The following is a 10709-nucleotide window of genomic DNA, read 5'->3' on the forward strand; positions in this document are numbered from 1 at the left end:
GTTTGGTTAAAACCGTTCTAATAAATTCAATTTGTGTTGCTCTTTTCTAGCACCAGCCAAAACAAGCCACAAAAGCAACAAGTAGTCTTATAATTTTGAGCTCAGGAGGACCAGTACTTAAATGTAAATTTAAATTATAAAAAGGTGTTCATAGTTCTAAATCTATGGAGCTCTGGATGAATACAATAGTCATGTTTTTCGTCCGATAACACAAACTGACTGCAGTGACATTGTTTAGGAATATTAGAGCATGTGTAGCACAAATGAAATCAGGTTCCAAGATTTTGCAGAGTTGACAGTTCACCAACTTTATCATTATGAATATATGTGGAAAAAAAAAAACTTAGTACACAAAAATGAAAATAAATTGCTTCAAATGTGACCAGGATCAGCCTAACGTGGGTTCAGTTGAATAATTATGCAGAGGTAATGATTTCAGCTAAAATATCTAGAAAACATAATATTCAACCTAACTTGTCTATCTAAAAATGTTTGCAAAACATACAGCAGAAAGAAATGTGACACCGGAAAGCCAAATCAAAATAATTTATTTTTGGTGACATTTCATACAGTTCTAGGATTGTGTCTCAAACACTTTGTTAATTCATTGCTATATTTCCTTTTGCCACCCAACCCAAATTAACAGAAAATAACCCAAACATATGGAGGGAGGAAGCAATTCCTGTAGGTATTTGCAAGCCTGTCAACAGCAACCATATGCATCTAAAATGACTTCACATTACTCATGAGTAAGTTTCATTTTAAAAACAAGTTAGTGCATTTTTTTAATTATACTAAATCACTAGCTGCTCATACTCATTAATGAAGGAAAAAGAAAAACAGCCCCAGTGATTGGTTACTCGTTTACTGCATTACCAAACCCAAAGTCAATGCATCAAGTATTTTTTCTCGGCTGACATCTCGAACCAAATGTCATATGCGTGATTTTATTTTGCCAATGCGATTTCACACAACTTTGGGGAAACCAGCCTACCAAGATTGGGAGAAAAGCGTTGCGCAACAGAATTAAAATAAATACATTTAAAAAGCAACACATACAGCAAAGTCAAACTCCAAATTCTAAGTCAGACTGTTTTTCAAAAAGAAATTTAAAAAAAAAAAAAAAAAAAGAAAAAGAAAAAACCCAAAACAATAACAACAAAAAAATAACAATCAGGAAATCTCAAACTCACCCTAAAAGCAAAACAATCTGGCTGATACCCGCGGTCAAGCCTTCTCCTGTAAGCTCAGTACTAGGATTACATTCTCCCACACACATTTTTAGTGAAGGGTTATCACAATATAACATAGGCGACTACACCTCTACAGCTTCTTCAAAATCCAGTTTCTCCGCTCCGAAAGTTTCCAAGACAATAAAAATCTAAACGGTATCCTACCACACTATGATCGTAGGCAGCTGGCACGTAGCACATGATAAAGTTCAAATTCTCTATACCCATGACTTGGCTGCCAAATGTTAGGTAGCTAGCTATCGTCCCTAGCTAACGTCAATCCTTAGTCTATGTTTGACACTATGTCTTTATTAAGAACAGTTCACAGATATAAGGTTAACCTGGATATTCTTTCATGACGTAGAAAAGCCAAACCTCACTTACACCATCAGCCGTGCTGAACAGTCAAATCTTAGCCTCTAGTTCTGTTTTGCATGAAAAACCTCACTACCCAAACAGACAAACATGTAAACAAAGAACCTGACTGATTATCAACAGGACACTATTCTGAACCCACTGGAGTGGGTTCCCTCAAAAAAAAAAAAAAAAAAAAAAAGCTTCGAAAAGAAAGAAAATTTAACATGAAAAGCTTTGGACCAGGCTAGTAGTAGTTCACTGTGGCCGACACCAAGTGAGGACCCCAAAGTAGATTTCCTCTTCAAACAAAACCACACATCTAACTGTGGTGTAGTTGATAACAATTTAAGCCAATCATGATCCAGGATCAAAATACCATCAGAGAACACATTTCATTAATATACATTAGAAGACCACACTGCCCAACTCCAGGACAGTGACTCTGAATCGCTGATGTGGAGAAAAAAAAAAAAAAAAAAAAGAAATCATCTATTGCATTGGAGTAATGCAACAGCACACTGTAGCATCGTTTAACAATCAAAGCATACACAGACATCAGTCAACCCTTCAGTCAAACTTACAACCCTAAAGCACACGAAGAAAAAAAAAAAAAAAAAAAAAAAAAAAAACTGTCTCAACTGCGTGTTAGTGATATCTCTGTATATGTACATGACACTTATGCATGTTCTTTTCTTCTTGTGCATAATGTTCAGCAAACCAACATCTATTCTTTAAAATCAAAAACAGTAGAGGGCCATTTACAGAGCCCAGAATCCCACCTATCCCTAGCAGAGCATAAACAAAATCATCTCCAGACCAATCGCACTTAAGCAAAATGCTGGAGATCAAAACAAGACTGTTGCTTCCGTTTCAAATGACTTCAGTTCTTGAGGTGTCATTTTGCCCATTACTCCTGGATGTCCTGGTCTTATTGTCATTTTTAAAAGCTTTTCATTGGACAAGTTCCAGGGGGGGAAGGTGGCTACCATAATGTTGTTGCTTTTACGTTAATCATTTTTATATAATTATATATATCCTTGTATATATATTCATACATCTTTTTTTCTATTCATATCAAAGTTTTTACTTTGGCGATACTGGTGGAATATTCTGCTCTTTGCCAGTGTGCCTGTAGACTCCCTGGGGGGAGCTGCGCCGGGCCGGAGCAGGGCGTCTCTGGTCCCGGAACTTGAGGCCCGCTGCGCCTCTGGGGCCATTGTTGCGGTAGTAGCCTTGAGAGTCACGTTCGCGCGGTGGCCGGCTCTCCTTGCATTCCCATCCACCCTCTCGGTCGTGGCCTCTCTCTTGTTTGTCCCCGGGAGCACTGGTGAAGCCCGGCTCATCAGCCTTGTTCACCCGTAACTCCCGCAAAGGCTGGTTCGATGCAGCTCCAGAGGCAGCCGGGGAAGGGGCTGCAGGCGGAGGGTCCTTGGGTGGCCGCTGACACACCTCTGCGTAGCTGAGCTTACGCGGCTCCTGAACCAGCACAGGAAGAAAAGAAAAAATATTTTAAATTATGTCACAAAACATTTTTACACCAATTTCAGTTTTCTAAACCCTCAGATCTCATAATCTCAACGCTCATTGGGCTAGGAGTGGACATTCTGACTTTGACAGAGGGAAATACAGAGCGAGAGAGAGAGACAGACAGAGAGTCAGAGACGAAGAAACAGAGAGACAAAGCCATTAAGTCCACTACCTCACTTCCCTCTATGCGCAAAAGATCTCATCATCAGGATCACAACTATGGTGAAGTCTCTGATTGCCAAAACTTTCATTCTCACCTGTGCAGGTGTGGGAATTGTGGCTGTAGCAGGGGCAGGTGTACTACTGGGTGTCACTGGAACAGATGCAGTAGAGGGCTGAGGCCTGGAGCTAGGCACAGGCTGGGTGGACGCAGGGTTTACAGTAGTTTGAACAGGTGTGCGCTGCACCGACTTTGGAGCTGGGGTCTCACCTCTGTCAACCCTCTTCTCCTGACGAGTGACACTGTCAGAACAAGCATTTCACAAATTCCAGTGAATATTCAAATTTTAACGATATTAGAGTAACAAAAAAAATTTAGATTTATAAATTGTGAAAGCTGTACCCAGGGGCTAAGGAGGATGCAAGTGGTTGTGTTGCAGATTTCGATGCTGCCAGGCCAGGGCATGAGGCCGCCACAGACTCCTCCGTAACTGGCGCTTGGCTTGAGCTTGAACTCACAGTGGCTTCTTTATTGGCTTGTTCTGTCTGCAAAAACACACCATTTTAAGTATCCTGGGTCTTTTCAGGTCTATATATCCAAATAGTATCCAGGTAGCTGTAGTGTCATTTTCTTACCTTTTCCCGGTACAAACCACGCACGACATCCGACATTCGGTTTTCTAGGACTGGCTCTCCCTGTGTACTGACCACGCAGCCAGGAAGAGGTGGGAAGTTGGTAGCAGCCAGGTCAAACTTGGGTGGAGAAACCTTGACCTCTGCTAGTGGTACAGGCCTCTAAAAGGAGGGAAGTGAACAGGTGGCCAATAGAGAGTAACTATCACACAGTTCACACTTAAACTCACAGCTGTTTAAAAACAATAATTTTACCGCAAGCCGTTCATCCTCCCGCCTCCTCCGTGTCCCTCTGTAGGTTGTGCTCCGCCTGAAACACAAATGCGCCGTCAATAATTACTCAGCGTCATGAAGGCATATGAACGGCCTCCACCAACACGACAGTAGCAGGTAGAATAGGTATTACCTTCCACGTCCAGCTGAGGCGCCGTCATCGCTGGGCTCCAGGGAGGAAGAAGAGGAGGAGAGATGTGAGAACGCAGTGCTCAGGTCTGAAGCTGTCTGGACTGGGTTAGTGGTCGTAGCAGCGGCGACAATAGGAGGCTGTGGGCTTCGAAGTCCAGTCAGACTCTCTAGAGGGACAGGAGTTATGGATGCTGGGGTCACTTCGCTTGTTCTCATCTGGGGTTTCACATGGTTTCTGTTGGGGAATAGGTGGAGATGAATCAAGTCATTAGTTGTCTATAGAACAAAACACATACTAGCAACCAGTGTTTCTTGTGGATCACTTTTTTGAAAAAGCTCAGGATAAAACCTGAGGTGACGATTTTTACACTGCACAAACCTTTTTCCACCCATTTAACCATTTATTGCGAAACGTGTCATAGACTGTCATAATGACACCAACACGCTATATAGTAATAATACCCAAACGTGCCTATGCTCCTAAAGCCTTGTAAGATTTCATATGTTCAGGAGCAGTTATGCAAAGGCTACTCACAGGCTGTAACATGTTCATCCACTGTAACAAACAGTCTGTGTTTGCATATGCTTCACACCTGCACTAGTCCAAGTGGCTGTGCAACAGTAGTTCAAAATAGACTGCAATAAAATTATAATTAAAAAAATGTCTATCTCTTCCTGAGGTTCAATAACAATTTCAGAAAATTGAGGCTGAAAGCACTGAAAGTGAATAAAGAAAACACTGGTGGCGCAGTCTACAAGTTGACAAAAACTTTGTGGGAGAAATCAGACAACATGCTGGGTAACTTTGCAGACATGCAATGGGTGTTACACATGTGGTCATGACTGAAGCTTTGACAACCTACTGAACTGTGTTTGGAAAGCTGCTACCAATCTTAGCTTCGCTGAGTTGAGCTGACAACACCTAAACAGGCCACTAATATCTTAATGTACCAGAAATGTTTGTCAAAAACCTAGCAGCATGTTTGACAGCGACTAGTCTTCTCATGAGTCCTTGACCCTCAGATCTCATAATCTGAACGCTCATTGGGATGAGAATGAAGCTCCCGACTTTGAAAAAAGATGAGGAGAGAGAAACAAGAGCAAAAGGTAGAGAAAGAATAGAGAACCAAAGCCAGTTACTCCACTCTCTGGTCTCCCTCTATGCGCATCATGATCTCATCACCAGGTCTGACATGAGAAGTACACCAGAGAGACTTTGCCTCGTGAAGTCTTGAACTCTTAAAAGAAATTGGCCAGTTTGTCTGAGCATAGAGAGATATCTTAACTGCTAGGCTGACCAAGATTAACAAAGAAAGCAGCAGTAAACACAATGATACACAATGTTAGTCGTGATGGGGAGAAACTGCTACATGAAGTGACGTAAATGCAAAAGAGAATTTTTTGAAGCCAATAGTGGAAAGAACGTGAGAAAAAAAAAAAAAAAAAACGACTGCACATAATCAGACGGCAGCTGCCGCCATTCAGAAGGCAAGCCTGCATTCATCAAATGACATGACAAATCCAGGATGTCCATTACCTGGCAACAAACATTTATCACGCCGACAGAAAGGATTATGGGCATAAAAAACCTGTACTGGCAGAAGGCGTAGGGCCTGTTATGGATTTAGTCACTTGCTACTGCAACATGGTAAGAGATGAAGCTACTGATGAAGCTTATTATACAGTATAGCAGTGGTACCTGAAGGCATTTATTACATTCTTTCTTGAATAGAGGGGGACACTGTGGGGACAGTAAGAAGACAGGGGGTGAGGAACAGTTCCCTGACGGGGTTACATTATATATACACACACACTAAACGTTATCGTAGATGATCCGATGTTCACGCTAACTTCATGCAAACAATGACAAAAGTGGTAAAACATTTTAATGAGTATGTTTATGCAAAGAACGCAATAAGATTTTGGTCAAAACTAGTTAAAAACCGGCATCTGTTGAGATACTTACCGGCTTCTGTTGAAGGGACGAGTGATATTAAGAGAATTTGAACCAGCTTTGTAGTGTCCAGCAGAGCCAAATCCATTCACAAAGCTACTATTGGGGAAAGGCGCCTGGGGGAGGAGGGGGAAAATGTTTTATTGACTCAACAGCTGCACGTAGATCATTTTTAAACAGGAGTACAAGCACCAAATCGGACATTAAGTGTTTTAATTGCATCATAGTACAAGTAAAGTTCGTCTCACCAGAGGGGTTTCAAAATACGGTGCAGGTGAAGGCGTCCAAGTGGGGGGTACGATGCCGTAGAGCTGGTACTGCTGCTGGGGGTAGACGTGCTGCATGTAGAGAGGAGAACTGTACTGGGACTGGCTCTGGGACTGCTGAGCGTACAGGCTGCTGTCCACGCTACGGTAGCCATTCTTTGCAAAGAATGTGTTGATGGCCTTTATCCTGGCCTGCCCACATGCGGAGGGGGAAACAAAGAGTCGGGAAAAAAAATGTTAAATGAGAGAAACACAAAATGCCCCTTTTCTCAAATGACAAAGTGATGTTTCATTTGACTTGCCATGATGGGTTTTCCCTGAAATGTCTTTACTTCCTCTCTTAAGTACTTGTAGGCCTAGTAGAGCACAAATGGAGACCACAGAGCAATTAATGCACAACATTTCAGCTGAACACAGACAATGAGGAATGAAATATGAGCGGCAGTACCTGCTGAGCATCTGTGTCTGATTGGAATGTGATGTACCAGTTGTTGTTATGTGCAAACTCCACACTGATCACCTTTGGACAATCATCATTTTTGAACAGTGACTCAACTTCCTGTAATTTAAAAGAAAGAACTCTCACTTGAAGTAAACATTAACAACTCAAATCAGTCAATGGTCATTTTAAGGTCATCTCTACCTCGACAGGTGTGGTTTCAGGGACCTCCCTTAGGATGATAATGCAACGCTTGTGATTTGGACGCACTTTCTCCCCCTTCTCATCTACTTGTACCATAGGAGAAGCTGAGGAAGATTCAACATAGTCACATTTAAACACACCATAAAAGTATGCAAATTATTTTAATGTGCATGATTTCTAATTTTGACTTACATCTCAACACATCAAGGATGAGGTCAATGTCAGTGGTGAGCGCTTTGATGCCTTCCATGCTGGCTATTGTCCAAATGGGGACAAACTGGTCACTGTCCATCTGGGACATCAGGTACAAATCCTTAGAGAGGTTTTCTCTGAATGAAAAAGGCAAATACAGGTGAATTAGCTCCTCTCTCAAGTTACTTGAGTTAATCCTTCAACATCTATTGTCAGGTTTGGGTTTAGTGCTTCACTCTTACCTAGAAAAATAAAACTCCAGCTCTTTCTTCAGAGACTCTCGTAAACCCTCAGTGGAGATGGGCTGTTCTTCTGTTTTGGAATCCACTGAAGACACAACAAAATGGTTCAAGACGATAGAAACATTTTATATGAAGCCCCATTTATAGAGTGGCGATGACTGCATGTCATATGACCGACCTGAGGTCCCTGTGGTGGACTCGGCGGGAGAAAAGCCCAAGTCTGGAGGGTCCATTCCATTTACTGCTATCTCAGCTGTTGCTGTGGAGCTGCTGTCATCCAGGGCTGTGAATCCCACAGTGTACTGCTTGCACCCAGCAGACGGCTGCTCAGAATAACCTGCGAACAAGGTAAAGAGCCTCGTTCAGAGACAACCCAGTTTTCAGGCCTGAACTGAATCATCCAAGTCAATGCATCTCAGTGTTTGGATTAAGAGCTTGCATGTTAATGAATGTCAGATACAAATGTTCAGTGTAAATGTCTACAGAGTCAGTTAAAACAAGAAAGCTTTTGTAATGTAAGCGAATCTTACCATCACTGATGTCAGAGGGGGGCCAGTGAGGGCTGTTGGTAACTGCCTCACTGGGGACCACAGGCATCTCCTGCCATACCTTGGCATTTGGGTTCAAGCCGGCGCCCTTAGAGGTGACCTTCAAAAAAGGTACAACAGGATCAGAAGTTCAGTTCACATCAACAATAAATATAGGACGTTTATATTTTAACTGGACCAAACATTTACATCATATGTGAGACAAAAGATAAGATGTTACAATTAAAAAAAAAATAAAAATACACAGGATACAGAGACATGATAGGAAAATGTATTTAACAAATTTAGCTTTAAACTCCTTGTCGCATAGCTCAAATGGGTAAGGAAAAAAAAACAAAAAAAAAAAAAAAAAAACAGTAAACGACACATCTTTTACTTTGTGCATGTAGGCATGAATGTCACAATACACTCAAAATCCAGACACTAAAAGAATTACCAGTGGTCTCACGCAATGCAAGTTGCAGCCCAGCATCAATACACCTGACAGTTTCATTAATTACCTTAACCTTACACTGCAAGAGGCCCTGAATGATAAGATGTTACGTTCCTAGAATGGCGGGAACACCTGTATTCTCCTGGGCACCCGAGACATGTAATCGGAAACCAGGAACATACAATAGCAATGTGATCACGCGGGGCCGTGATCACCTTTCCACAACACAACTACTCCCATGTTTACCTCAAGCGTTGCATAAGCAAGAGGCAACAACAAACATTTTTTAATACAATTAAGATTTTGTTTATTTGTTGTTTTTAAAGTACTTTTCACAACTTTAACATATTTTTCATGCAAAATAATTAAGGGCTGCCTCAGATTCTCCAAATCAAAAAAGTCTGTAGACTGACTGTCCTGACCTGGCAACGTTCTGTGGCCAATAACAGACCACCTAGTGTCCTTCTGAAGGCAAAGCGATGCTGATGTGAACAAACTGTAAATTGTGGATTTATTTAAGGAGAACTTAACGGCAGCTGTAGGCCAACTTTGAAACACCAGCTAGTCAAATTTACCATCTTTTTCCTTAGGGCACTCCCACCTGTTAATGGTTGCACTGGGCCCGACAATAACAGCTGGCACAGTTTGCCTGCAGACACTTTACCCCTACAATTACACGAGGGTCGATACGCCGCACTGTTAAGTCCCTGTGTCATTCATAAGCGCGTGAACATTTACGGGCCGTGCGACAGAACACATGGCTACAAAGCCTTCGTTTTACAGGCCGTAGCACGCCAATAAATATCAGCTGACTGGCGCTGCGCAGCACAGGCCAGGTATTCGCAACGCATGTCACTGCGCTGGCTACGCTAGCCAGTAGCACAATTAGCTAACAGATAACTGAATGAACGTCCATCCGTGGGACAAAGATCGATTTACTCATCACTCGCAGGCTGAAAACACGTAGATTTACGCTTTTCAGCTGCGAAGAACACGGCCGTCAGTCCACAGCTGTGTCATAACTTAACTCTCTGGCTAATGATTACTCAGCAAACTACTTAATGAGCTTGGTGGTGACAGTGGTTAAGCTAGCGTCGGCTAAAAAGAGCTGCAGTGGAGCTGTGTGTATAAAATTACTGCCTGTAACCTTAATAGCCGTGCCAGTGCTGCCATATGTGCCGTTTCTGAGCATGTGTGCGTTTCATAATATCACATTCTGATTACACACTTTCAACAACCGATTGTGCCAATGGCCACAAAGTCAGCGTCGAACTGTGAAGGAGTTGTTTCGGACGTGACTTGTTTGTGTTCATTTTAGCTGAATAAATATCGCTCTTCGCGCAGAGGGGGGCGTACTGTGCTAAAAGCAGCCGCTGCGCTAGCTAGCTAGCTAGCCAGCCAGCTAAAGCAGGCCTCACTCACCATGCCGCCCGTCCCTCCCTCGCTCCCCAGCGGAGCCTCGTCCTTCCCACCGGTCTTCGGTCCCGGATCAGCCTCCTCCTGCAGCAGCGGCGGCTCTCCGCTCTGGTCTGAACTCATCAGCCGCTCCTGACTCACTTCCACCCCGTCGCGTTCTCCCGGCCCCCACCAGCCACCACCTCCTCTCTGCGAAATACCGGCTGGGCTCAGCAGTCAGTCTGGTTCTCTCCTGTTCGACTGGATTGGTCAGCAGCTCACTTGAACTAGCCTACTAGCAGCTAGCCGGCTAGTAGCTGTGAATAGCCACTTAGCGTGCTATGAATCAACGAAGCGCGCTAACGACAGCTAGCTCAATGAATCAAGGCTCAACGCTAACGGTTCTAGTTGTACACGCAATTACAAACCATTACTCTACTTTAGACCTCGGTCTTCACTGGTGATTAATCAAATATTACAGCACACGCCAGGTTCGTAAGCGCATTCCTAACCGGGCGACCGGAGCGGACACTGGGGACACGCACCTTCCTGAGCGCAGTCACACAGTCCGCCGACGTCCCGGCTGCCACTGCGACTTGTCGGCGACCACTGCAGACAGCACTTCCGCTTCCGGGTCCTCCCTGGAGCGCTTCACTGTACTTTGAAGGCCAGAAAAAGTCACATTTTATAACTGACATAATCCTATTTTCTTATATGTTGTGT

The 10709-nt window shown here is 43.2% G+C and overlaps 1 protein-coding gene across 2 annotated transcripts; it reads right to left on the bottom strand.

Annotated features, from left to right (window-relative positions):
- Window positions 1-532: 532 nt before the first annotated feature.
- LOC114858794 (La ribonucleoprotein 4) lies at window positions 533-10580 on the bottom strand. Of its 2 annotated transcripts, XM_029156377.3 has the most exons (17): window positions 10014-10580; window positions 8141-8258; window positions 7789-7947; window positions 7611-7695; window positions 7369-7505; window positions 7177-7280; window positions 6982-7092; window positions 6836-6889; window positions 6516-6725; window positions 6280-6383; window positions 6013-6054; window positions 4315-4548; window positions 4164-4218; window positions 3912-4070; window positions 3679-3821; window positions 3374-3578; window positions 533-3065 (listed from the first exon to the last, which is right to left on the bottom strand). In XM_029156377.3, exons 1-17 carry the CDS (start codon window positions 10128-10130, stop codon window positions 2673-2675), a joined length of 2430 nt encoding a protein of 809 aa, XP_029012210.1. In that variant the 5' UTR covers window positions 10131-10580; the 3' UTR covers window positions 533-2672. The 2 variants fall into 2 exon arrangements, with proteins under 2 accessions (XP_029012210.1, XP_029012211.1); XM_029156378.3 differs by lacking the exon at window positions 6013-6054.
- Between the last annotated feature and the right edge of the window lie 129 nt (window positions 10581-10709).

This window comes from Betta splendens, chromosome 7 (genome assembly GCF_900634795.4).
Source record: "Betta splendens chromosome 7, fBetSpl5.4, whole genome shotgun sequence".
Taxonomy (NCBI): domain Eukaryota; kingdom Metazoa; phylum Chordata; class Actinopteri; order Anabantiformes; family Osphronemidae; genus Betta; species Betta splendens.

Bases quoted from the DNA above. Each gene is read 5' to 3' on its own strand.
- LOC114858794 (XM_029156377.3), bottom strand. From the start codon at position 10,130: ATGAGTTCAGACCAGAGCGGAGAGCCGCCGCTGCTGCAGGAGGAGGCT. The intron at 7,506-7,610 runs GTAAGAGTGAAG...TTTTTCATTCAG, and splicing joins CTGGAGTTTTATTTTTCTAG to AGAAAACCTCTCTAAGGATT. The intron at 4,549-6,012 runs GTACCACTGCTA...ATTCCCCAACAG, and splicing joins AATGTAATAAATGCCTTCAG to AAACCATGTGAAACCCCAGA.